This window comes from Telopea speciosissima, chromosome 8 (genome assembly GCF_018873765.1).
Source record: "Telopea speciosissima isolate NSW1024214 ecotype Mountain lineage chromosome 8, Tspe_v1, whole genome shotgun sequence".
Classification (NCBI taxonomy): domain Eukaryota; kingdom Viridiplantae; phylum Streptophyta; class Magnoliopsida; order Proteales; family Proteaceae; genus Telopea; species Telopea speciosissima.
In genome coordinates, this window is record NC_057923.1 from 61,111,059 (window position 1) to 61,138,378 (window position 27,320).

At 39.3% G+C, this 27,320-nt stretch overlaps 1 protein-coding gene across 4 annotated transcripts; it reads right to left on the reverse strand.

Annotated features, from left to right (window-relative positions):
- Positions 1-1,137: 1,137 nt before the first annotated feature.
- On the reverse strand, positions 1,138-23,437 carry LOC122671485 (phosphoglycolate phosphatase 1A, chloroplastic-like). 4 transcript variants are annotated; one of them, XR_006334355.1, is made up of 12 exons: positions 23,084-23,433; positions 22,520-22,587; positions 22,209-22,301; positions 22,062-22,133; positions 16,771-16,842; positions 5,591-5,650; positions 5,409-5,461; positions 4,353-4,450; positions 1,950-2,049; positions 1,624-1,727; positions 1,307-1,531; positions 1,138-1,226 (listed from the first exon to the last, which is right to left on the reverse strand). XR_006334355.1 is itself a non-coding variant. In XM_043868726.1 (11 exons), exons 1-11 carry the CDS (start codon positions 23,358-23,360, stop codon positions 1,425-1,427), a joined length of 1,104 nt encoding a protein of 367 aa, XP_043724661.1. In that variant the 5' UTR covers positions 23,361-23,433; the 3' UTR covers positions 1,138-1,424. The 4 variants fall into 4 exon arrangements, 2 of the variants coding, with proteins under 2 accessions (XP_043724661.1, XP_043724663.1); XR_006334356.1 differs by lacking the exon at positions 16,771-16,842 and having other exon boundaries at positions 23,084-23,434; XM_043868726.1 differs by having other exon boundaries at positions 1,138-1,531.
- Positions 23,438-27,320: the final 3,883 nt, after the last annotated feature.

Below are 27,320 nucleotides of genomic sequence, written 5' to 3' on the forward strand. Positions count from 1 at the left end.
AAAGTCTAATCTATCTAACAGCTAGAACAACTGAACAGCTCAACAAAGCATAGGAAAACAGGATACTCTAATCTAACAGCCGAACAAAGCAAAGGGAAACATTTTTTTCCCACTCATTTTACTGATTTTTGCTTCTGTTGGATTTATTTATTATTTTTAATTTATTTTTTTTAAATTAATAAATAGCCCGAGGTGAGGCACGAATTCCAAGCAAGAAAATTAGGGATGGAGTGACAGCCAAGCCTTACTAGCAGGGATGTAAACGGATCGGATACGGATCAGAGTTGGATATTCCCTAGCCGAATACGGATACATCTAAACGGATTCGGATGTGGATCGGATTTGGATTTTCGACCATCCGTTAACATCTCTGCCTTGTGTAATCCGGACCTTCCTCCCCCTAGCGGAGACAATTCACTCTCAATCCATATCTCTTAGATCATGATTATCTTTTTATCATATTTTAGAACCTGTTAAATCTTCAAAAACCGTCAGAATCATTATTTACTTAATTTTTTATTATTTAGTATTCAGATTTTTTTTTTGGACGGATTTTTATCTGAGCCTTCGGATTTTTTTTCTCCAGATATCTCTAAACGAATATAAATGTCCCTAGACAGGTACGAATGCAGATTTGGATTCGGATTTCGGTTATCCATTTACATCCCTAAGCCTTAGTTGACCTGTTACTTTTTTACTAGATATTAAATCTGTTATGAACAATTGTTGCTCCTTAACATTTGTTAGGGAGACTCGTTCCTCTATTTCAGTTGCTCACTCTAGCCACTAGGGCTAGATCAAAGCGACTCAGGTTGCATGTGGATGAATGGATCAACTCTCGTGCTCTTCATTTTGTGCTATACCCTCTGGATTTATATGTATCATCTACATATAAGATCCAAACTTCCATAATTAAATTAATACTTTATATTTTTTGAACAGCTTATAGCTTTATGATGCCCACTGTAAAGAAGATTATATTTTCCAGTGTGTGGTTCCATGTCTCACCAATTGTAGTTGGCAGTACTCAACTGATGCTGAAACTCTACCGGGTTAAAATATTAAGTGAAAGATCACCAAAAAAAAAGGGTCTATCTTCAATGCATGTTATCACTAATCAATGGAACAATTCAATAATGATGAAAAGAAGGATAAGGGTTTCACCAATATTTCAAGCAATACATACACATCAGCACTCATTTTCATTCATTCTCTCCCTTTCCCCTCAGAGTCTGGTACGGCGAGATTCTCTTTGAAGTTCTTTATTAAAGCGGAAGAGGGCTTTTTCCTGTTATTTTGATAGAAAAGATGACATTTGATGGTTTTTCAACACACTCACATGCTGATGAAGAACCAATAAGAGAATGATGATTAGAGGTATGCCTATGAATAACAACATTAAAAAAAATGATTCCTTTATGAACTCAAACAGCTAAAGCCTTGAGAGCAAGAAGATCTGAAATCTTGTTGGTGTAGAAATCTGGTTGTATAGAGTTTTCGGGGCTCTGAAGCTTGGACAGAGTAGTCACACCTATTAGATGAGCAAAGCATAAACTCTTTAAATAACATCTAACATTAAGGTGAAGATACATCAAGAGGACAGATTGATAGTAATCTGGTCACCTGAGAGAACAAGAAGGGTTTGGCAGCCACCATTTTGCCCGAATAAAATATCAGTGTCCAATCTGTCTCCGACCATGCATATTTGTGATTTAGAAATGCCAAATCTGCCATTTGTTGAACCAAAAAAACAGAAACAAGGGATCAAATACCAACAATACATTTCAACTTGTTTGATTGCAACCTGCTAAATATTAATCATGTCATGGTTTAGCAACTAGAACACCTGGTCTATAAGACAAAGATTGGTTCTATAACGCTGCCTAGGAAAGGAAATAAGTTTGGCTGGAGAAAATCTTTATGCTAAAGAAACAAATTGATTATCATACTTGTTTGATACGTAGTCCATCATAAAGGTAGACGGCTTCCCAACGACCAGTGGCTCACGTTGAGTAGATCCACTAATAGCACCAACCATGGAACCACCACCTGAAGTTGACAATATAATACTGCATATATCAAAGGTCCAGCTGAAAAGGAAATGAATCTAGAGAATAGAAGGTATAAAAATCCTGTAATTTGTCTTGTATCCTAATGGATTTAAAAATTTCATATATCTGGCCAAACTTGCACTTCCTAAGAGTTCTCCCCCACCCTGAAAAAAAATACTACAGAAGAGAGGAAAATCAAAACAAGGAATAAATGAGAAATTATCGATGTAACACCTTCTAAATTACTTTCCTTTCTATTTCTTTGATAATAGCTCTTTTAATAAACAGAACAGAAAAATAAAAGAGGATTCCTGATCTCTAGTCTGAATTTACACCATCATTTTATAAGGAGTTAGTAATATCCACTGGACCTATGATGAGTGGGGAAAAGAAACTAAAACAGAATCTCAATCTTCAGTAAAGTTAAGTCACTCCCTCTTATCCTTGAACCAAAAGGATTGCATTAGATGTAGCACCCTCTGCAGAAGAGAGGTCATCAAAGAGGTGTGTGACCCAAGAACTCTAGAATTCAAGAATCTCAGAACTAAATTTTGAATTACGATACAAGCCCATTTTTAAGAAACAGAACAGATGGCAAACCATTCTTCCTACCCATGTGCGGTCCAAATAATCAGATTTAAAAAGAAGAAGACAGAGTTACAAGTTACATAGAATGTAAGCACTACAAGATGTATAACACATTGACCTCATAGGAATAGACAGGCCTTTCATTCATTATCCGTCTCTTCTTCAACACAGAGAGCAAAGGACATTGAATTGCAATGTTTTTTTTCCCTTTGACTCAAGACCCCTCGTAAGTCGTAACTATTAATCATGTAGAAAAGAAGGCAGGAACTCATTTAACACCAAGTAGAAACTGTTGACGAGCAAACTCTTATGAAACAAATAATTAGGAAATCTATGATGTAATTTCAAACTAATCAAAGCTGTTCCAAATTCTACAGGAATAAAATTAGAAAACACAGAATTGCCTCCGTTCGCTGGTTCGGACAGCTATTCCTAGTAAAGGAAGAAAGAGCTCTTCTCTAGCTGGATTGGCAAAGCAAGGATAGCTACTACTAAGACAGCTCTTTAGTTTATAAAACTAAAGCTACTAGTCGGTAAGGAAGAAGGTATTAGTACGGCTATTAGTACAGTTGATTAAGAAGGTCACTGATGTAAGGAGTGTTGGCTCAGCTACTTCACATGGGAGGCAAATGAAACAGTCGTACCATAGAAAGGGTCTCTTGGATGCCAAACCTTACAGGATGGCTGTGGTATGTTTGTGGGCCCAACAGCAGTCTATCTTGGGCTTCTTGGGCCTGCTTGGATTAATGAAAATCATATCACTACTACTTTGTGATCATCAATGACTGACCAGTGATGAGGACTGACATTTTCTCTCTCTCTGCACTCTATCTTCAGGCATGCAGAGAGAGAGGAAATGTTTGTGGGCCCAACAGCAGTCTATCTTGGGCTTCTTGGGCCTGATTGGATTTAGTTGAATAACTTTGTGATCATCAATGACTGACCAGTGATGAGGACTGACATTTCCTCTCTCCCTGCATTCTATCTTCAGGCATAGTTGTCAAGGCGTCGCCTAGGCGTCCAAGTGTCGCCTTGATTTTTTACCCTCTCCAATGCCTTGGGTCGCCTAGACGCCGTGACAACTATGTCTTCAGGTTTATCCATCATCTTCTAGAAAACCTTTTGAAGTCTTCATTTTTTTTGGGGGGGGGGAATTTTCATCATTGTTTTTGTGTATCTTATCCATCTAAGGGTAAGTAAAATTAGGTACTCTCATAGGAAACACCTTACCTACAAAGTGCCTAAACCTGTAGACAGCCTATACTGATCACACCTTCGCAATAATGATATGTGAGCTTCCACCATAAATCAGAGATTATATTTTCTAAAATTTTAGTCTACTAGAATATAGACTATCCTCCATTTAATGTGATGGTGTGTAGGTTGAAGGTGAGAGTCCAGCCACTATCTTTCATCCTTTAATAAGCATAAAAAATGAGGCTGTTATTTGTATAGTATGAATGAATATTAGTGACCTCAATTAATATTTATAAATGGGTTGTGTTCTAAGTTCTAACAAACTTAACTTATTTGAGGTGAAGTCAATTTTTAACAAGCTAATGACCTCTTAGACCAATAAAATATGTATCACTCATCATAGCCCATCCAGTTACTTTCTCCTCACTTCAATAAATGAAAGCCCATCTCTAATGACTTAAATCATATCATAAGAGAAAAGTTCAAAATAGAATGGAGCTAAGAGAAGAAACAAACCTGCCCATTCTTGAGCATCTGTTAGATGAGTGACAGCATCACGGTTTGTAGCGATGAAAAGACACCCTGGATTTTCACGAATACAGAGTGTCCCATACCTTCCATTTGAAAAGTATAAACGTCACAAATAAAAAAGCTTTCTTTAATCTAAAACTAGCTGATTGGCTTTTGAAGTAAACAAGCAACAGAGCAAGAAATTCTTTTCTGGGTATGTTGATACTTTAGTGACAATAGAAAGCTAGTATTGATCTCCAAAGTCCAGACAATGACAACGACAATAACAATGGTGACCAATTAGGATCAGGATTGGTAAGAATCCATATTTCATGTCTAAATATATGATTTCAACTATAGATGCAATGGACAGAAGTGATCATGTTACTCTAGAAGGTGATGAATGTATTAGGAAACAAAATCCATGGGTGTTGTTAAGAAAGTAACCATATGCAACAACAATAGCATGAAGATGAGCTATACTAAGAACTCAGAAAACAAGTACCATAGAAATTACCAAATATATGCAACAAGCCAAAAATTAGAGACCCAAAAGTGTTAGCTCATCCTAAAAAGCATGTTTCTTTGCATGGGGGGACAGATTTAATGAGAGTCTGGTTGGCATAGAAAATGGATCTCTTAGAATTTGATTTTTTTTTCGTTTCTGGTAACAAGTTTAGAGAACTCGAGGTGGATACATAAAGGATCTACAAAACATGAATCTAGTTGGCTTTTGGAGCATTTTGGACAAAAGGACCAATATAATCTTTCAAGAGAAGGTGTGTCCGTGTGTATGACCAAAAACAATTACTGGATTTGCAGGAAATGGCATGTGGAAATTTTAGAGTTTGAGATATTCAACAGATTTCAATGGATTTTACAGGACATCAATTGGCTCCATCCATCAAACTCAACTTTGAATTTTCATGATTTCTCCACTAGGAAAATCTGTGAGAAAATTTGCAACAGAAGTATTGAAATTAACCATAAAATATTAATGATTCAAATTTGCATGGTTGGAAAGATGAAATTAACTTGTCTAGAAAAAGAAGGAGAACTTACTGAATTTTGAAGTAGTTAAAATAACGATCAAATCCAACAACAACAGCCCCAACCTAAACAGCCATGCACAAGAGTTTGGATGAAGACAGGAACAATGTTTTGTCTTTCTTCAAGTCCCAACTAAAGTATATAAGAAGTAGAATATAATAGAGTAATTAGAGTGTGAAAGTATAGAAAATTACATTTTTGTCATGTTCCATTAGAAAACCAGGCTTTAGCTCTATCTTTTTCTCACCATCTGCCTGAAAAGAAGAGAACATGCTATCAACATGTTGTACTATTCCTCAAAATTATCCTGTTTGGCTAAAACCTCATGAGGTGTTTACAAAGTTTTCATAAAATCCAAGAGGAAGAATGACTTCTAAGCCAATTACAGATAACTTGTTTGTTTCATACCCAGTTGATTTCTCTTGAACTTTATTGTCCAAATTGCCACATGTTTGAATGTTGAATAAGTACCAAATATTGTAATCCCTTTCCTCAAATGTCATTTCTACTAGTAGTTCAAAGGTTGTAAACCCCTAATTTGTATCCCATGTCCAGTAATGGTCCCCCTAACAAATATCATGTGGCCTACTTTCCTACCCATTCCACTAATCTGCTTAGATAAGCTTCAAGAAAGATCAATGGACCCATGTTATTATCAAACTAATGGAGGGCTCTGATACGAGATGCCACATTGGAAGCACTGAAGTTCTAATTGGTTGATATCAGCACAAAACAATTATTCAGCCTGTCAGATTCCAACCCAAAGACTAGTCTAATAGGTGGAGGGACTCACAGGTATATGAAAATCCCACTCCTAACCAATGTGGGATCCTAAAACTCCTCACGTGTAGGCGGATCAGAACAGGCCCTACACAAGAAGGATCACAGAGGCAGGATCGGAAACCTGCTCCGATATTCCAACCCAAAAGACTAGTCTATTAGGTGGAGGGACTCACAGGTATATGAAGACATGGAAATCCCACTCCCAACTAATATGGGATCCTAATGCATCCAACATTTTTTTTTTTTTTTTGATGAACAAGAATTTCATTACCAAAAGAGAAGAGAAAACAAGGGGCTCCGAGGGGAAGAAAGAAAAATAAAAAGCCTGTCCCTAGCTTAGCTGGGGGCCGGCTGTAGCAACAAAAGCAACATTTGAGAGACCCCAGGAATCAACAATTAGCCTGTTCCTTGGGGTGTCAATACAACTAGAAGGAGGAGCTAACGATAACTTTGCTTTAATTTCAAAGGAAATGGAGTCCCAAATCTTCTGATAGGAGCGAAAGTTGGAGGTCCATTTCCTGACATTGCGCTCCATCCAAATGTGGTTGAGAGTTGCACAAAAAGCTAATTTGCCAACAGAGTCGCAAATAGAGTGACCAGTGAAGGTCATGTCTATCCAGATCCATTCCCTTGAGAAAGGGAGGATCCTTCTGTGGGCAGGCCAGGACTTGGACAAGATTCCTTTCCAGATGGCAGCAGCAGTAGGGCAATCGAAGAAGAGATGATCCAAGTCTTCAGTACCATTCCAACAGAGACAGCAAGCCGTAGAGACAGGGATCTGTCTAGCCCGAAGAAAAGACTGAGTAGGTAAGCAATTGTTGAAAATTCTCCTTGCTGTGAAGCAGTGGCGAGGGATGTGATGCTTGAACCAAAGAAGCTTGCGCAACGAGACCAACGGACCGTTCAGCCTAATAAGATTCCAGGCAGCCTTAGAAGAGAAAGAGCATGAATTGTTTGTCTTCCAAGTAACACAGTCACCTCTAGGAGTAGGCCTTCTGGGAATAGTATGGAGCTCATTCCAGATAAGGCCAAGGGCGGTAGAGGAAGAAGAAGGGGGAGCCCAGCCAGCTTGGTCAATGATATCAGCCACTAAAGAAAGCCTGATGAGACCTGAAGCATAAATGGTTCTCGGGGTGACCAAGTGTAAGAGAATTCCCATAGGGTGCCAGTGATCCAACCACAAGTAAGAGGAAAGGCCATCACCAATGGTGGAGCCAATGACATGGAGGACCAGATGACGACTAGCAAGAATCTAAAGCCAAACCCAAGAGGCATCGGATAAGGCTGAGGCAAACCAGATAGAGTCTTGGCGGAGCAGACCTGAGTATAACCAGTCAACCCATATACTTTTCTGCTTGGAGGCTATCTTCCAAATGAGCTTGATGATACCTGCTGAGTTCACCTCTTTTATTCAACGAATACCTAGACTCCTTTTTTTGGGAGACACACGGCGGCCCAGCTGATAGGATGGAGGAATCTAGCTGATTCATTGCCCTTCCAAAGAAAAGAGGCCATGAGAGGCTCTAGAGATTTAATAACTGATTGGGGGAGCCCAAAGATGCCAGACCAATAAATATAGGACGATTCCAGGACTGATTTGATGAGAACCAATCTGCCAACATAGGATAGAAGCTTGCCCTTCCAAAGCTGGAGCCTCTTCCTGATAAGATCAAGCATTGGGGTGCAATGGTGAGCTGAAAGTCTTGCCGGAATCAGAGGAAGGCCTAGGCATTTGACTGGAAGGCGACCTTCAAGGAAACCAGATTTCTCCAAGAAGGCAGATTTGTCTAACTCTGGCACCCCCGCAAAGAACAGCAGAGACTTGGCCGGATTGATGCGCAAACCTGAGAGATCATGAAAATGGTGAAGACAAAACAAAATAGACTCAAGCGAGCTGATCGAGGCCTTAGAGAAAAACATCAAGTCATTAGCAAAGGCCAAATGAGTAAGCTTGAGGGCTTTGCATTTGGCCATCGGAGAAATAAGCATCTGATCAGTGCAAATCTGGATATCTCTGGATAGAGCTTCCAAGGCCAAAGTGAATAAATAAGGAGAGAGCGGACAACCTTGACGAATCCCCGCCGAAGCCCCAAAGTAGCCTGCCGGGCTGCCATTAAGCAGAACTGAGAACATAGGGGTGTTGATGCAAGAAGAGATCCAGTTGACGAAGACCAACGGAAACCCCATCTTGATCAAAACATGAGCTATAAAATCCCACCTAAGAGAGTCAAAAGCCTTATGGATGTCAATCTTCATAAGGATAGAGGGGGCATGGTTTTTCCTGTCAAAGCCTCTCACAATGTCATGGCATAAAAGGATGTTGTCCACAATATTTCTTCCAAGAATAAAAGCTGACTGGTTGTCACTGACTAGCGGGTCCACAACACCTTTTAAACGACGGGCAAGAATCTTGGCTATAAACTTGTAGAGCAGGTTGCAAAGAGCTATGGGCCTGAAATCATTCATAACATTTGCCCCTTCCTTTTTAGGGATGAGACAAAGGAAGATGTGATTAATGCTCTTGATCTGATTGGGGTTGAAGAAGAAACTTTTAATGGCAGCAATGAGATCAGATTTGATGATGTCCCAGCAAGCTAGAAAGAAACCCATGCTAAAGCCATCCGGGCCCGGTGCCCCATTCACCTTGAGGGAGTGGACTGCTGCTATAATTTCCTCTTCATTGGGGATGGCACACAGAGAGGCCTGCTGCTCCGGGGCAACAAACTTGTTGAGCAGATTTTCGGGGATGGGGGGATAGTTCACCTGATGATTGGTGAAAAGGTCTTTAAAGTGCTGAACAGCCAAGTCTTTAATACCATCCACAGAAGTGACAAGAGAGCCATCCGGGCTAGAGAGCTGAGAAATGGAGTTAGCATTGGCTCTTGCTTTCACAGATCGATGAAAGTAGGCAGTGTTCGAGTCACCTAGATCCAACCATATAATAACGTCAAAGATATATCTACATAGTGACCTCCATGGCAGTACATGCATAGCAATGAACTGTGTCATACTAACAGATGTTCAAATCTGCAATTCACAGAAGATTGGATAAGTTTGTCAAATCACAATTGTTAAAAGGTTACTACCATAGGATTCAAAGCCTTCTTGTCTTATTTTCACTTATGTGGGGTGTTATGTGTCTTACTAAAGTAGTGGGGGGGGGGGGTATTACTGCAATTCTATTCTTTTATACTTGGTTATAAATATATCTCTTTACCACCGATTGGAGATTAACTCAATCTCTCCAATTGGTAGCACTGTTGCTACTTCCTTTATTCTTCTCTCTCGATTCTCTCTTTTCTTCAGCTTATCTTCTTCTCCTTATTATCACTGCTGGTTGTTTTTAGATCTGAACTGCTACAAGGTATCAGAGCAATAAACAACCAGCAATTGCGATCCGTTTTTCCCTTGCTTGGGGAGTCCCATTAGGGACTTCTTTTATTGTGGTTTGCAGCAACTTGTATTGTTCTAATGTGTAAAATTATAGTTGATAGAATATAAATTACTAGGGTTTCTTACGATAATGAAGACTTGGATTTACATGGAGTCCACTTGATCTACCTTGTGGATGGTGTTTACATCAAGTTTCTCACTCCAAGCATTCTTGCGGCTCTCCTATTTTTTTTTTAGCTTTTTTTTTCCTGCAACAAAGATTGGAATGTTTTTCTACCTCTAACCGCTGTTTGCTTGAGATGTTTTGGGGTTTGTCTCCGTTGACAGGTCTCTTCCATTGATCAAAATTTGGTGCTGATCAGATAAGTACTTTGGTGTTTCTTGATAGTTTCTAAATTCTGGATTGCGAAGTTTCTATTTCTGGTTTGTTACTGTAGCCCAGCCACCTATCTAACCGTTGGATTACCCCAAATTTTTGAGCTTTGTCACTTTACATATACCCTATATTTGATCTAATTTTGGGCCTGATTTGAAGTGTTGATTTGCTGGAAATCATTTCTCCTATTGTTGTTTTCTTCCTCTAAGAGGGTGGGCCTCGGCGCAACAGTAAGGTTGCTCTAATGCAACCTGGTGGCCGCAGGTTCGATCAAGGAAACAGCCTCTCCACAAAAAGTGGGGGTAAGGCTGTGTATGCCTGCCCCTCCCAGACCCTGCAGTAGTAAGAACCTCGTGCTTTGGGCACGCCCTTTTGCTGTTTTCTTCCTCTACCTGTGGCTGTGCTCATTGGAGTTGTTTATCACTTGTGGTTGGATTGGTGACGTATATACTAGTCATCAGTTTATTCTATTATCTTATCGCTGTTGTTTGTCTACATATTGTCCATTGTGCTATGTTATCCATTCAATGGGTGACCCAAAACCATCTGTGGACTCTGAATGTCCAAATAACTGCCATTAAGCTGAATGGTACATCCAAGTGATCCAACTATATTTTATGGGCACAAGTTGTAAAGGTTGATATCAATGCAAAAGGGAAATTAAAATATTTAATGTCTGAACCTCCCGTTGTTGACTCTAAAGATTATGAAGAGTGGATGCGTGAAAATGATACACTTTTTGTGTGGCTGTGGAATAGCATGGAACCATTAAAGGCAGCAAATGAAGCTTTCAAGGGTGTCTAGGATGCCTTAAGGGAGAGTTACTCGCAAGACAAGAATTTTTCACAAGTTTATGACTTGTATGAGAAGATATTTTCTTCAAGCGGAATGGTAAATCAGCAGGTGAATATTATAGTGCCCTTAAGGGTATGTGGGAAGAATTAAATGTCTATTAGCCTTTCTCTACCGATCTTGAAGTGTTGAAATCTCAGCGTGCAGAGTTCCAAGTTGCCAAATTTCTGTCTAGTTTAGATCCTGAGTTTCAGCCTGTGAAAAATCAGTTTCTTACATGAGAGAAGGTACCTTCAATGAATGAAGCTTTCTGTCGCATTCAGCAGATTTTCTCTCTTACCCTTGCTAAACCCGAATCCTCTTCCTTGACCAAGGATAGCTCAACATTTGTTGCTGGTAGCAGTAGTTGTGGACATGGCTCAGGTTTTCCTGGTCGAGGTCGAGGTTCAGGGGAGGGAGAGGATGTGGTCCTGGTGGTCGAGGAGAACAACAGCCTAATCAACCTTTATGCCTGTGTTCTCATTGTGGTAAAGCCCAATCACACTGTTGATAAGTGCTGGGAAAAGTATGGTAAATCTGAGTAGCCGTAAGAAAGAAGGGCATTCCTTCCGCCGTCATTCATGTGGTGAGATAGATAGACATCCAATCCTGCAGCAGCGTCTTGCTCGGTCTGTCTGATCTCACACTTCAATCAACCCCCCCTTATACCGGCCACACCAACCCTTCAATCTAATCAATTGATTGATCAAGAGGCTAATCTCTTTTGTTTGGGCTGGTAGCTAAAAGAAAGTCCTTGCTTTCTCAACAGTGGCTAATTCAGCACGACTGTCTGACTGATGGGTGTTCTAACATGGTGACATCTAATGACACCAACTCTAATTCTACATCTGGAGCTGGTTCGTTAGGCTCTGTCTCTCGAGATGACTATAACCAGATACTTAAACAACTTCATCAAAATGAGGCTTCCATTTCTTCCTCCATTGCCACACCAGCCCACACAATAACTATTGCGCTTCTTGCCTCCTCCTCTCCTACTAGTTGGGTTATTGACTCTAGTGCATCCAATCATATGACCTGTAAGTCTAATGTGTTTATTTCTTTCCATAAAACTAATCATCCATCCCAGGTGATTCTCGCTCATGGATCCTCTATTAAGGTTTCTAGGCATGGCATTGTTTCTCCCACTTCATCTTTGTCATTGTGTTTTGTTCTTCATGTACCCCAATTGCCTCGAATCTTTTATCTGTAAGTCATATTGCTAAGCCACTAAATTGCGGTCTTTTTATCATTCTTATTATGTCTTTCAGGATCTTCAGACAGGGAAGAAGATTAGTAGAGGGCATGAGAAGGGTGGTTTATATTATCTTGATGGTGATATGTTTTCTACTACTGCGTTTGTTACTTCTGATGGTGTTTCCCTTTTGGATTAGCATTTTCGTTTAGAGCATTTGTCACTCTCAAAGCTTCAACAAATGGCTCTCGAATGCAAATCTGTCTCCCGTAAACAGAGTGAAGCTTATGAGCTTGGTAAACATCACTGTACTTCTTTTCCTACGCGGGATGTTTCTAAGAGAGTCTTTGTTTTCATTAGTACACTCAGGTATTGGGGTCCTTGTCATGTTCAGAGTTGGTCCAATTTTATGTACTTTGTTGCCTTTATGGACGATCATTCATGCATAACTTGATTGTCATTACTGAAAGATTTTTTTAAGTTTTTGTCTGTTTTAAAGTTCTTTATAATGAAATAAAAGCATAGTTTGGTGCTTCTCTTAAAAAATTTCGCTCGGATTATGCTTTGGAATATGTTCAACATGGAATTTCTTCTTTTTGCTTTGAGCATGGTATTTTACATGAAATTTATTGCTCATATACCCCTCAATAGAATGGTATAGCTGATCAGAAAAACAAACACTTATTTGGAGATTGCTCATTCTTTATTGGTTCATATGAATGTTCCTAGGAGTTTTGGGGGGATGCTGTTTTAACGCTTGTTATTTGACTAATCGCATACCTTCCTCTATTCTTTACAATAAATCTCCCATGAGTATTGCTCTTGCTCATTCTCCCTTATTTTCTTTGGCACCTCGTGTGTTTGGTTGCATTTATTTTGTTCATGTTTTATGTCTGAGTATTGATAAATTATCTCTCCAAGCAGTCAAATGTATTCTTCTTCGTATTTGCACACTCAAAAAGGTTTATCATTGTTATGACCCTGTTACCCGCCAACAGTTTGTGAGTGCTGATGTTACCTTCTTTGAGAGGACATCGTATTTTTCTGCTGAGGGTCGTGATATGGCAACTGACATTTTCCAGTCTCCTCCAATCCTTACATTAGTTCCTTTTCAGATTCTTCGATTACTAATCAGCTAGCACAACTGCAAGTGTATCAATGACACCCTAAACCATCTCCACCTGTGGCTGCATCTCCTTCTCCATTGCCCTCTTCTCAGTCTGATTCTTTGGCTGTAGCTCCTGCTTCTTACTTCACACCTACTGACTTACCGGTTGCTCTACACAAAGATACTCGTTTATGCACCCAACGATATATGGTTGCTTACCCTATTGATAAATTTGTTTTTGTGTCCCATTTACCATATTCCCTTTATAATTTTTCTTTGTCCTCGTCTGCCCATCATGTCCCAAAAATGCATCATGAGGCACTATCTCATCCTAGGTGGAAGTCAGCTATGGATGTAGAAATGGATGCTCTAGTCTCTTGTAAGACGTGGACCGTGGCTGATCTCCCTCCAAGTAAGGAGTTAGTGCAGTGTCCTTGGATGTATACTATCAAGTATAACCCTAATGGTTCCGTTGCACGGCTCAAGACCAAGTTGGTGGCAAAAAGGTATACTCAAACTTATGGTGTCAATTATTTTGAGACTTTTTCACTTGTTGCTCAGTTGAATTCTAGTCTTGTGCTTATTTCTAATCTTGACTGGCCATTATATCAGCTTGACATAAAAATGTTTTTATCTATGGTGACTTGCTTGAGGAGGTGTATATGGAGCAACCTCTTAGGTATGTTGCTCAGGGGGAGAGTGTTAGTAAGATGTGCAAACTTCATAAAGCAATTTATAGCCTAAAGCAGTCTCCTAGAACCTGGTTTGATACATTCAGCATGGTTCCTACTCAGTGTTGATTTACCTAGTGTTACTTGGGTCATTTAGTGTTTGTCCATCGCCACGATTCTAGGGTAGTAGTGTTGGTTGTATATGTTGATTCTAACTTTGATGTATGGTGAGGAATGTTGAGCAGTTAAGAAGCATCATATAGATAAACTCATTGTAGCTAATATGAGGATGTTGAGATGGATGTGTGGCAAAACTAAGAAGGATAAAGTAAGAAATGATCAAATTAGAACTGATTTAGTAGTAGCTCCGATACATGACAAGCTACGAGAAATTCTTTGAGGTGGCATGGCCATGTTCAACGAGGCCTTTAGATGCTCCAGTATGGATGAGTGATTTGATTCAGATTGAAGGAGCCAAAAGAGCCAGATAGATTTGATTCAGATTGAAGGAGCCAAAAGAGCCAGATCAGACCTAAAATGACTCGGGGAGAAGTGGTGACGAAAGACATGTATAGCTTAGGCCTTGTATCAAGTATGACCTTGAATAGACCTGATAGGAGGGTAAGAATCCATGTAGCCGACCCCATTTAGTTGGGATAAGGTTGAGTTGTTGCTATTGTTGTATCATTATTATTTCTGGTAATGGATCTTCTGACATTGATAAGGTTAAATCTTATATACGGCTGTATTTTCAGATGAAAGATTTGGGTACCCTCAGATATTTTCCACAGATTGAGGATGTGAGGAGTAGTAAGGCATTAGTCTCTCAGGGGAGGTATGTGCTCGATCTTCTTTCTGAGACTGAGATGTTAATATTCAAACCTGTTGATACACTAATGGCTCTACATCAGAAATTTGGGGCTAATAATGGTGAGGAGCTTACAGATAAGCATCAGTACAAGAGGCTGGTTGATAAACTTATTTAACTTGCTGTGACCAGGCTAGATATTTCTTTTGTAGTAGAAGTTATAAGTCAGTTTATGGATGCCCAAACGGGCTCATTGGGTGGAAACTTGTCGAATTTTGTGGTATCTTAAAAGTACTCCAGGAAAGGGTCTCATAGACAGACCTAATAAAAATGTTGATCTTGTTAGATACTCTAACATTGACTGGGCTGGTGCTGAAGGTGATAGGAGATCTACTACTAGTTATTATACTTTTGTTGGTGGAAATTTTATTACTTGGAGGAGTAAAAAACAGACTACAATGGCGAGATCTAGTGCAGAAGCTGAGTATAGAGCTATGGCTCATAGTGCAGCTGAGTTGATGTGGTTGAAGTAAATTCTTCAAGAAGGACTAAGGATATTGAAGTTGATTGCCATTTTGTGCAGGATGCAGTGATGAAGTCGATTTCTACCCCCTTTCTTAGTTCTGGAGGTCTGCACGGCAATATGTTTACTAAGACCTTCTTTCGGCCCTTATGAACCAGCTTGAGAGAGAGTGTTAAAGATTACTACCGCAGGGTATTCTTGTCTTATTTTCACTTATGTGGGGTGTTAATGTGTCTTACTTAAGTAATGGGGGTATTATTAATTTATTTTTTTTTTATTTTTTTACTTTTATCTTCAGTTATAAATATCTCTCTTTACTATCAATTGGAGTTCAGTTTCTCCGATCGGTAGCACTGTTCCTCATCAATGGCTGTGGTTCACAAATGCGAGATTTGGAGCAGAGAATTTTCCAAAGAAAACAAGTTTCTTCTTCTCTTACGATTCTCCTCTCTTCATCTTCTCTTCTTCTCCTTATTACTGCTAATTGTTTTTAGATCTGAACTGCTACAACAACCATCCAAAATAGTGCCTCATAATTGACAATCCAAAATATATGCAATGTAACAAGGGACTCGTTTTCTTAGAAACTTCTCTGCTCCAAATCTGGCATTTGTGAACCACAGCCATTGATAAGGAAGCATTCGACCATTAAACCAAAGATTCCTTAGGGTTTTCCTAATTGGTATTATTGGAGAGACTGTTGGGATTTCTTACGTTGATCATTGATGGTTAACTCCAGTATTTACCATTTCACAAGATTTATTTTTAGTCAGTCTTAGTAATTATGGTTTTTAATATCTTTACACAATTATATTTTCTCTTTTAGTAAATCCCAAATTTACCATGTGTATCAAGTTGAAAAATGATTATTTATAGGAAATAGGAATTCCAAAGTTTAATATTTCTTTGGACTCGGTTTACTAAGTAAACAAATCTCTCTCTCTCTCTCTCACACACACACACACACACTAAAAGTTAGAAAGTACAGTTATAAGTGAATTACAGAAGAAGAAAGAAGTTAAATGCTTAAAAAGAAAGTATTATTTGAGATCTACAGTGGGATAATTATTGAAAACATCTACTACTAGTTTTCTCAAAAATATTAGGAAGCTAGACAAGTGTTCTGCAAAGTTTTCTGAACCATAAAAATAACAGCTCAAAGATTAACAATAGTATAGGCACTCTCGTCAGGAAACATGATTCAGGTCACAAAGGTTTGTGAGATGCCTCATGTCATAAGACTCTGACTTTGGAAAGCATGGGTGGCTCCAGTCTCCATGTAATGGAGTACGCAACATCCTTCTCATTGGTCAAATCAGTAGGGGAAGTGTGTTAATTCAAAGGGATAATGCCACTAGATTTCTCAATAGTGAAATGCCATCTTTGCGATGTTTGAAACTTTTAAAGCCCTTCCCATGCTTATTATAGGCTCAAATTTAATGGATGAGATGGCAGGGGGTCAGCTATCACTGGGACCCACTTGCATGCATTCAAAGTCAAACTATGCCACATGCCAACAAAATGTCACCTTGTTACGTTAGGCGTATCAAAGGGTTTTGTGACACGAAGCTTCCTCCCCCCCCTCCCTCCCCCTCCCCCCCCCCCCAAAAAAAAAACAAAACAAAACAAAAGAGGATCTTAGCATGAATACTTTGTATGGATCTCATATTAATATTTCTATAATCATACCGGCCCACCAAGGTATTGAAATCCAGCAAGCTCGAGTTCCTTCAATATGCCATCTTCACCAATTACATAAACCTGAATTAGGAAAAAATGTCAGGATAGATAGGTCAACTTATTTTCTTACTTGGCTTTTGTCATCATTTTCTTTCTAGAAATTATCATAGCATAGTTGATTAAAAATCTACAGAAAAGTCATTTTTGGTGACTGTCAGATAGCTTGAGCTGTGGAATAACTAAACAAAAAGAAAAAAAGAAAAGAGAAGTGCTAGAGCATTGGATTAAAAATTAAATCAAAAGCAGACATGACTGTTATATCAAATTTCCCTCTTAAAGAGATGGAACCAAAAATCTTAAATGTAATCATTAAACTTCTCAAATTTGTTTGGCAACATTGCCAATGCCTGCTTTAACTTTGAAATGGAAATTGTGGGTGGACACAAAGTTGGATCGACTGTTTCTTTTATTCTTGGAATGTGAGATGGCCTTGTTTACAGGGATAAAAGAATGGCTTTAAAGACTTCATAAGTTGGGGGAATAACTAATAAGACATTGCTTTGCCTTGAGAATTGGAGCTACAAAGGGTTGATAGTTATTTGGCAAAGGAGAATGACTGGATGGGTGGGAAATGTCGGTTGAGTGTCCAATGCAGCCTAGGGTTCAACAACCCTGATTATAGGTCGCTATGGGTTCACTAAAACAATAAGATTTCAAAGATAAGGAAACAATGACTGTTCTGAAAATAATTTGAAGTTTAGAGCCTTATTGGGAAGGGTAAACAATAGCAGGCGAAAACAGTGAGTGTTAAGGAAGAGGGCCAAATTTCATATTTTAGAATAGACAAGGAATAAGTAAAATAATTGTAGTATGTAAGCGCTTTTTGGTAAATCAGGGAGATTATGCTCTTTTTCGTAATTTGGAACACTAGGTTGTCTTCAACCTCACAACAACCAGCAAGGGTGGAAAAACCTGAGTCTGATTCGAAAGAGAGAACTCTCTCAATAAACTTCCAATTCACCTGAAATGTCAGGTTATGAGTCATGGCTCTTAGGTAATGTCTCTTAGATTGGTAGAAGACCTACTAGGAGTCAGTTAACCAGAATCTGTTATGAACAGGTGAATCGACAAGGTCAAAAATAGGTTTTTAGTGAAATTAGGGTTAGGGTTTGATGTATGGGTTATGTAAAGTTGAGGTAGGGGAGACTATCAGTGAAGGTCCTGAGATGTTTTGATGGAGGTAGGTATGTAAACTAGAATGGGCAGCAAGGTTAGGGTTAGGGTTTCGGGTTTTTGAAAAGAGGAAAAAATGGATTTTTAGGGTTTATGATGGTCAGATGAGGGAGCAACTTGGATAGAGTTTTCCTTATAGTGAGAGGAGAGTTCGTGTATATGGTTCTAGCTGTGCAAGTTCCAGTATCAGAACAGTCATAGACATCTAGAGCAGTGGAGGTCCATTAGTTAATATGAAATGCTGGTGTAAGTGTTGATCTTCAAACAGCACAGTGCTAAAAAGGCCCTTAAAAGAATCAGAAATGAAAAGAATTTTTTTTATCTCAAATTCATTATGTAGAGAACATGCTCAAAAAGTATAGTTGTTATGATTACTCTTCTAAAAAGACTCTTTTAGCTGTTGGATTTCATCTGCAAAAGAATAGGGTGAACCTATTTCTCAAAAGGAATATTCACAAATAATAGGTTTTGTGTCATATTTGATGAATTGCACAAAACCATATATTGGATTAGCTGTTGGAAAATTAAGCCAACATACTCATAATCCAAGCATTGACCATTGACATGCTTAGATTAGATTGCTAAGATATTTGAAAGGTACCATGAATTATGGATTACATTATAGTGGCAGTCCATCTATGCTTGAAGGATACTGTAATGCTAATTGGATTTCTAACACTAGAGAAACTTTGGCAACTAGTAGTTTTGTTTTTACTCTTGGTGGAGTGATTTCATGGAAATCAGTAAAACAAACCTCTAGTACAGGTTCTACCATGGAAGCAGACTTTATAATTCTGGAAAAGGCAGGTTTAGAAGACGAATGGATAAGGAACTAGGTGGGTGATTCCTTTATGGCCTTAAGCCAATGCCACCCATATCACTCCATTGTGCTAATTAGGCTGCTACAGGCAAGGTGAAAAGTAGAATATACATTGGAAAGAGAAGGCACATATGCCTAAGACATAACCTTGTGAACAATGTATAAGTGAAGGATTATAGCAATAAACTATATAAAGTCAGAGTCAAATCGGGCTAATATATCCACAAACCATCAAACTACTTATACATGATTCATCGAAAGGAATGAGCTTAAGGTCTGTATCAAAAATCACGTGATGGAAACCCAACCTACGTGATAAGAGATCCTTGGAATTAGGTTCAAAGAGTAAAAATGAAGTCACCAGATGAAGTGATTAGTACTACTATGTATTGCTTATTCTGGTTAGATGGTAAAATAGTACTCACAGCAATGACAAGAGGATGAGTCATAGTACTCTTAAACAGCCATAGCTTACAAATGTGGGGGTGTGTTAACTATGGTGCATTCTTGGGCTGACCTAAGTGGATATCGGAAGTAAGGCCGCTTTCGATGAGTATTTTAAGGACAAAATCTTTAAATATCCATGATACCGAGATAGGGACATGGTCATAATGTCCAAATAATCGAAAGGGATACTCGAAGGTCAAGTGATAGGATATGGTTGACATGTCAATCGGCTACACCACTGATGAGGAAAGGTTCAAGAAGTCTGACTTCACCGGTACTCTGTAGCGTGGCATGTTAGATCTAGTGTAGATTCAAGTCCAAAAGACATTTGCAATGATGTGTCCTATCATTTCAATGTGACCAGTTTCTTTACCATGTTTTTCCCGAGTTTTTTGAAACTTGTGGGGGAATTGTTGGAAAGTTTCAAATAATCATGTTTAAAAATGTGCATCTTACTTTGTTTTTTGTGCATAGCCTTTTGTCCCCCATATGGTTGTTTTTGTTTTGGGAGTTCAGTCCCACATTGCTTGGAGATAGGCAAGAGGAGAGGTATATATATATATAAGATGTGGTTCTATAAGCGTGTAACCTCTTAGAATAGAGACTCTTCCTTCATCCATGTGTTAGGGGGTCCGGGGTGCCTTTTCACACACATGCACGCCAAGCCGAGCCAGGAAGGGTAAGGCGTGGGTGTGTGAGTGTGGGTGAGGGTGAGGCTATATAGGCCGGGCCTTTCTTTTTACTTGACATATTATTTTGTCATGGGCTTGGGCTAGTTATGGATATTATTTTTGTCACGGACTTGGGCCTTTAGGCTTATTTCTAAAAAGGTAGTGGATGGGTTTCTTTCTAATAGACAAGTCTTTACACAAAAACATGTCCATATGAAAGGGTACATACATGTCTCTACGTATAGACATGACCACCTATACGGGATTGCTCTAAAGCACCGATTTGGAATCTTTTCTTTTAGATTCAATTATATTAAATCGTCATTGAAGTCCATCCCTTCAAGTGGCATACCCCTTCAAAGGGTTGTCTTCAAAGGGCGCCATCACCTCTATAAATAGGAGGCCGCATAACACTCTTTGTTATCCAATTTTGGATTCTCTCTCCCTATCCCCTCCTTGTCTCTCAGAGTTCTTCACAAACGATTTGTCCATCTATCTTTTTTATTTTCATTTTTTAAATTGAGCACAGCCCTTGTAGACACTGATTTTTGTCACTACCCTTGGCGAGGATGACAACGGGACACAGACGATGGGTGACACACTTTCCCCTTTCTAGGCCTTAAAACACCAAGCCCATGGGCCTAGACACACCCTGAATTCTAAAAAAGCCCATTTTAACCCAAAAAAATGGAAAAAGGGGGACCACACTGACCACGGCACCGTGGAGGCCTCCCACGGCAACAAGGTACAAAACCACACCGCCGAGACCACTTTCGAAGTCAGCCCGATGAAGTCGTCCACGGCGCCGTGGAGGTGTTCCTTGGCCTAGGTTGGGGGGCACCCCCCTATAAATAGGAGGGTCCCCCTCCCCTCAAAACAGGGTTTTTCGGGCAGGGAGACCCCCCACAGTGCGGATTGCCCCTTTTTTTGGCCTTCTTTCCCTAACTCCCTCTCCTCATGAGTGTTTGAGTGAAGTTCTTGTGAAATGTGGATAGATCCTTCGATTATCCGTTCAGTAATAGAATGAACCTGTTCTTAGAGTTCATTATGTCATCAGTGAGTGGATAACCACTGAAAACCCCCATTCCAGACGTTATTCTGTCCATTTTGCTTACCACCAAGCTACTTTAAAGAGCAGTTACTCTGTTCAAGGAAATCGGCATCGCTCCATTCGTCCGTCTCCCCTAAGCCGAGGGAACATATTTCTACAGATATAATTAACGCATTTTTATCGATTCAATGTAGCCCTTCAGTGTCTTATCATTTTAATGTACATACCGTAGATATAATGTAATATTTATAATGTGACCCAGTCACGATAAAAGAGGGGAGAATATTTGTCATTTGGTAGCATCTACAACAGAGAGACCGGTTTCGGCCGGGCGAGGTGGGTGCCTAACACCTTCCCACACTCGTAACCTGACCCCTTACCCAAACCTCTGGTCAGACCATGTGGAGTCTCGTAGCCCGACTCCGTTCACAACGGATAAGGGCTACACTTATTGGGTCCTAGGCCCTAACCCTAGGTGGCGACTTCATGTTTTTTTAATATATTTTAATATATGATCCCAACCCCCTGATGTCATTCTCGTACATTGACAATATTATCCATACTATCATTTGTCGCCAACGAGGCTGCGGAAACCTCGTCACGGCGAGGACCACGGTACTTACAGCCCCAAGGTATCCTGACAGGGTCTAATCAGCGAGTGCACATGGACTAGAGGGCCAACAGGGGCTGTTTAATCTTGGGATACCAGTTCACACTAACGCGATTGCTCCAGTATGGGAACTAAGATCTTAAGGAGAGTGACACGTGGCATGACTCAGGCCCACCAATATCTCCTAACCTTGTTCGGATTCTGTGACTATAGTGGAGGACGTGATATACGCATCAGTGAAGGCCATGACAAACACATCAATGCTTCATCAACATTGAATTTTAATGGCAGTGATCAACAACAGATAAGTCAAGTTTATACTCTTTTGAATACATTACTACACCAAGTGATGCTAAAAATGCAGAAATTGTTCGGCATTAAGCCTTACGATGCAAAAGTGAATTTGCAGGCACTGTCTAGAGCATCTTGGCTTACTTATGGGGAAGTGTAGAGTGTCTGACAGCATACCTTTTTATCTTTAGGAAAATTAATGGACTTGAGATAAGCAGCAGCAGCAAAAGATGATGCAAAAATCTCCTCCTGAAAAAAAAAATTACAATTGAACATAGACAATGATAAACTTTGACTCAAAAATAGAATTTTTGTGAAACTAACCTCACTGACACTGAGACCAAGTGTTTCAAACTTTTTTCCGTACTGTTTCCTAGATTTGGTTGAGTTGTTTGTGACAAAAACCAATCTCTTGCCCTGAAGAGAAGGAAATGAATAAATGTCTCATAGCCACCAAACAATCCACATGTCTTTCTTCTCTACTTCTACAAAGGGAAATCATTGAAAAATGGAATCATGCATGACCATACAAAATATATACTTATATAGCTGCATATCAGAATTTACGTATGCAGAAAAATACACACACCGATACACCTATAGTTATACATAATGCAATTTCTATCAATACAAACCCTTGAACGGAGCATATCCAGAGTTTCTGGGACGCCATCAATCAAACTATCTCCTTTCCATATAACTCCTGCAAATAAGAGGGTGGGCGGGGGAGAAGAAAGTAAGAAAGAATATAAAACTGAACAATTCGAAGTATAATTGGTGATCTCAATAGGGATCTGTACCCGTTTATCAAACTAATCACAACAATAGTTTAAGGACAACAACAATAATCCAAATTATTCCAAAGGACTCTTAAGAGCAGTCTCAGCTTCAACCAAACTAATAATTACTATAGTCTGGGGACAAAGATAGTAATCTAATTCAATTATAAAGAGCTCTTGAGTCTTGCGCCTAAGAGCAATCTGCTTCAGTTTCAGATTCGGTGATCACAAACTTACTGTCGAATTCGACCATCAAAAACTCACACAATTGCAATCAACCTAATCAATAGGATCCAGTACCAGTTCGGTCAAAATAATCATAATTAATCAGAGAACAAAGATTGCAATCTAAATCAATCACAAAGGATTCTTGAGTCTTGAGATTAAGAGCAATCTCAGCTTCAGTGATTATGAACTCACCATCGCAATCAAAGATGAATGTTTCGACAGAATTGATGAGTTCCTCTGCGTTCTTGAGAGGTTGAGCCGAAGCTCGGGTCGTGAGATTGGCAGCTCGGGAAACCTCCATTCTAGAGTTCCATTTAATGGGATTAGAGAGGTAAGATATCTTCTTCTTTTGCCCCAGAAAGCGAGAACAGGGGATCTGGGAGTGAAAACGATTAGGGTTTGAAAGGTTGAGAGTTGCAGTGGCTGTGGCTACTGAAAGAGGGACTTTGCTGCTGCTACTACTCAGCATTTCTTCTTTGAGCCTCTTTTGGCCTCTCCTTTTATTTCGGGCTCAGACGGTTTAGTCTTTCTCTCTCTGTTGTGTATCCTAAAGAGAAAAACCGTTACTTTTATTAGGTTGTTGATGCTGACGTGGCGGTTTGAGTGGATGCACGTCCACCTGGTTTATCCAATTTATAGAATCCATGGAAACCGTTTGATTGGAATCATTTGAAGAGGAAAACAAAAAAGGCAATATTGGATGTGTTTGGACTCTCAAGTTTCATCCCTTGCGGTGGGATAATTATCTGCTCTATTTCCTGCCCAATCCATTTCCCCAAGTCCCTCTAATAGGGGTGGATCCCTTGTGGAGAAGCCCCTCCTTGGGATGGTGGTGGCTGTCAGAGTAGTAGAAGTAGGGTCATTAGTTAAATTGTGGTCCAATGAAGTTGTTAGCTAGGCACCTTAGTCTACCTGGTTAATCTGGACTTCAAACCATAGGTATATTAAATAAGTTTAAAGCCAAATATACACAAAGAAATATTAATCTAAAAAAAAGAAGGAGATAGGAGACTCACCTCAATCCAGCTTTGTTGTATGTGCAGTATACTAACAATAAACAGACAATATGCAAAACCCCGCAAAACCCTGAGAACTAACAAGGTGTCAAACCTAGACTAAGGTTAGGATATGATGGAAATTATGAAAATGTCATTTTGCATATAAAGATGATGTATAGGCCTGTCATGCCAAATAGAGAGACATCATCACAAAAGTAAGAAGTAACCCTAAGAAATTTGTGCTTGTACAAAAGACAAAAATACCCCTAGGCATAGGCATGACATAGGGAGAGAAAAATGGAGAAACAAAGGGAAACAAAGCTTACACTAAAAACCAGTGATGAAGGCCATATAAAAACACGATAAAACATCGACTAAACATCAATGAAAACACCATGAAACAACGAATAAAATCAATCAAACAATGTAAATATGTGACAGAATATTTGCTGAACAGTCAAAAAATTAAAGAAAAAATAGAAAATACAATGAAAAATCATGAGTGAAAGCTAAGACCTAGATCTAAATAATGATGCAAAAAGATCTAAAAAAAAGGACATACCCTAAAAACATGGCACATCATCGCTCCCTTGTTGGGGCAGCCAAGATGCACCTCAGTAAACAGAGGCTCTCTAACAGTATACTTAAATGTAATTTAATGAACTTAAAGAAAAAGGAAAGAAGAATCTCATGTATTCAACTATCGTGAAGGAGACAAAATAGTTAGAGCAGACTAAGCTTAGGTTTGGAGAGGTTCAATCTGGGATAGCTGTGGCGAACTTGCAGAAACTCGAACTCTTTCTTTCGAGTGCCAAGATTCTTACTTTCTAATCTCAGATCCTCTTCAATTTGTAAGGGACCTCTTATTTTATAGTCCAGGGTGTTTACCACATCCAAGGAAAGCTCTCCTTATCCCAATTTTAAGAGAACTCTTTGTCTCTAAGGGGATTAGTTGGTTTTGAGCTATAGATGGATACAAACTCCATAAAGCGAGGTTGCCATGGGTTTGTGATGACGTGCAACAATTACGAAAAACGTTGATCATGTCCTCTAGAATAGTCTAGGTGAATTTTAAGGTCGACAAAGAAATATAAGGTCGATGCAAACTGGGACTCGAAGTTTTCACAAATCTGAAAATATTACATATTCTAGCAAAAAAAAAAAAAAAAGAAGGTTATAGCCTGCACAAAATGGAGATTGGTTGGCGCCATCCAAAGGCACTACAATGCCACCCTCAGTTCTATCGGTATCGACCTCAATCAGCTCCATGAATGGTTGAGGCTTGACACTAGGGCTAGGTCTGGCTCAAGTATGATCCTGAAACAGAGGATATCTTGGTTCTTTGGGGTTTTGGGCTCAATCTTTTCTATGCATAACAAATCCATTTCCATGAATTTTACAACACATTTTTAAATAATTAAAGAATCCTAAACCATATGAGGATTTGGAATGCTGTTGGGGGCCTAGGAAACCTCCTGGGCTTATCAATAATAGGTCCCACTCTACTTCGGGTCATCTATTTTATCATTTTTTTGTTTGGTTCGGGTGACAAGGTGAGGTGTCTATAGAGCCTTCCAGCCCACACGATCCTTATCACATTGGAGCTTCGGTTGCCCTTAGTGTTGATGATGGCCGTGTTCAAGACTCAGGAACAGAAGAGTTTCCTTGCTCTAGAGCCTCCTCTCTGTTTCCAGTGTGGTTTTTATATTCCCCTCTAACAAACGGGGCCTAACGGATAATTAATGACATTGTTCTAATAATTGGAAAAAAAAAAAAAAAAAACCAAAATGAACCACGGTTGAAAAGAACAACTGGTGTCTTGTCCTGGTCTGATTCCCAAACCCATACATCATAATCAATCAAACCAACATCGACCCGCCTCTTCTACCGAACAACAAAAAAAACAAAAAAACAAAAAAGCGACATGCTTTAATCAAATTCGTGTTGGGGGTTGAGGGTGCGTTTGGCTACAACTGAAGGGTCCCCATGGCCCAGCCCTTGTAATACGCAAGTAAACAAACTATCAAGGGTATATTCGGAATAATTTCTATTTCCGTCCACCTTTTTTTTGCCTTGGGGGTTTATGTTTTAACTTTTAACACAGAGGAAGGAGAAATACGACCCACCTGCACCTTCTTGTAAATTCAGAGCAAAATCTATATATATGGAGAGAGAGACGTCTCCGCTATAAATTTTCCATGGCAAGCTTTTCAGTCGGCATATTCTTCGCATAATCGTGTCTGTGCGTCTTCCGCAGCTCCATCTTCTCGCCCATAAGAGAGATCTCTTATTAGATCCTGAAACTCGTACTGTCTCTTCAGCGAACTCAGTTCCGGTCCAGATCGATCCTGTTTCGTTTCAGCAATTCATAGAATCTAATTGGTGATTGTCGAAATCTAGCGCTCCAGGTACTTGAGTTTGGCTTCAATGATGAATTCTTGCGTTCTGGTGTTTGATTTGGGCTTTGACAATGTTCGCCTGGTAGTCACATTGTACGTGGGTTTGTTGCAATTTTTTAGGTGTCATTGTTGTGTGAATCGATCGAGATATTTCAATTTTGCATTCGAAGTGGCAGGATCTCGGTTGTTTGTATGTGTGTATTCTCGCATTTTTTTTCGCTTTGATTATGTGACGGTAGAAAAATCACGTGGAGGTTCTGATTGTTTCAGCTCTTAGAGAGCAGAGTTTGTTTATTGTTGTTGACGGGGTCTGGTTGAATATCCTGCGATAGTAAATTGTAGAGGGGAATTTTTGTGTTGCTTTGCCACTGCTTGGCCCGAGTTTGGTATTAAGTTCTTTGATGTTTGGTGATAGTATTAACGCAATAGCAGATGAGGACGATCTAGTCATTCAAGATATGCCAAAGACTAGGTCCACAACTGATTCTCATTATCCCTAAACTCACTCTACGGAAGTTTCAAAATTTGTAAAATGGTTACCTTAAATTAAGGAACCGTATAGCTATACTGATGGAGTTTAAACTCTCCACTCTCCTGTATAAATGAATACCAATACGTCAATGCAAGTCATCCAAAAATTGAAGCTCAAGACTTTCAAGTCTTTTAGATAGTTTCGTAGTTTGGACCATATTTCTGTTACAATTAAAAAAAATAAATTCTGAATTACAGTAGAGAGAATTCAGTACTTCAGTCTCAGAATCCGTGGTTCCTTGGGATCTACTACTGTTAGCGTCCATGAACATATCCGCAAAAGGTAGTTCCTTTTTGTCGGATCCGTACTTTTGTTAGTTCTCGTTTGTTGTTTGCATATTATTACATCTTCAATGGTTTTTCAATAAATTTTAAGATAATATTTATGGGTGGTTGAGCTGCTTAACTGTGCTTTTCCTTTGGTGGTTTACTTCTTTGAGACAGCTTTAACATTTCTACGATGTTCCTTTTATCAGATGGCTTGAGGGACCTTCCTGATGT

Excerpts from the sequence above, each read along its gene's own strand:
- LOC122671485 (XM_043868726.1), bottom strand. The coding sequence starts at position 23,360 with ATGCTGAGTAGTAGCAGCAGCAAAGTCCCTCTTTCAGTAGCCACAGCC. Across the intron at positions 22,588-23,083 it reads ATTCATCTTTGATTGCGATG|GAGTTATATGGAAAGGAGAT; the intron begins GTGAGTTCATAA and ends TCTTATTTGCAG. Across the intron at positions 1,728-1,949 it reads ATGGACTACGTATCAAACAA|ATTTGGCATTTCTAAATCAC; the intron begins GTATGATAATCA and ends AACAAATGGCAG.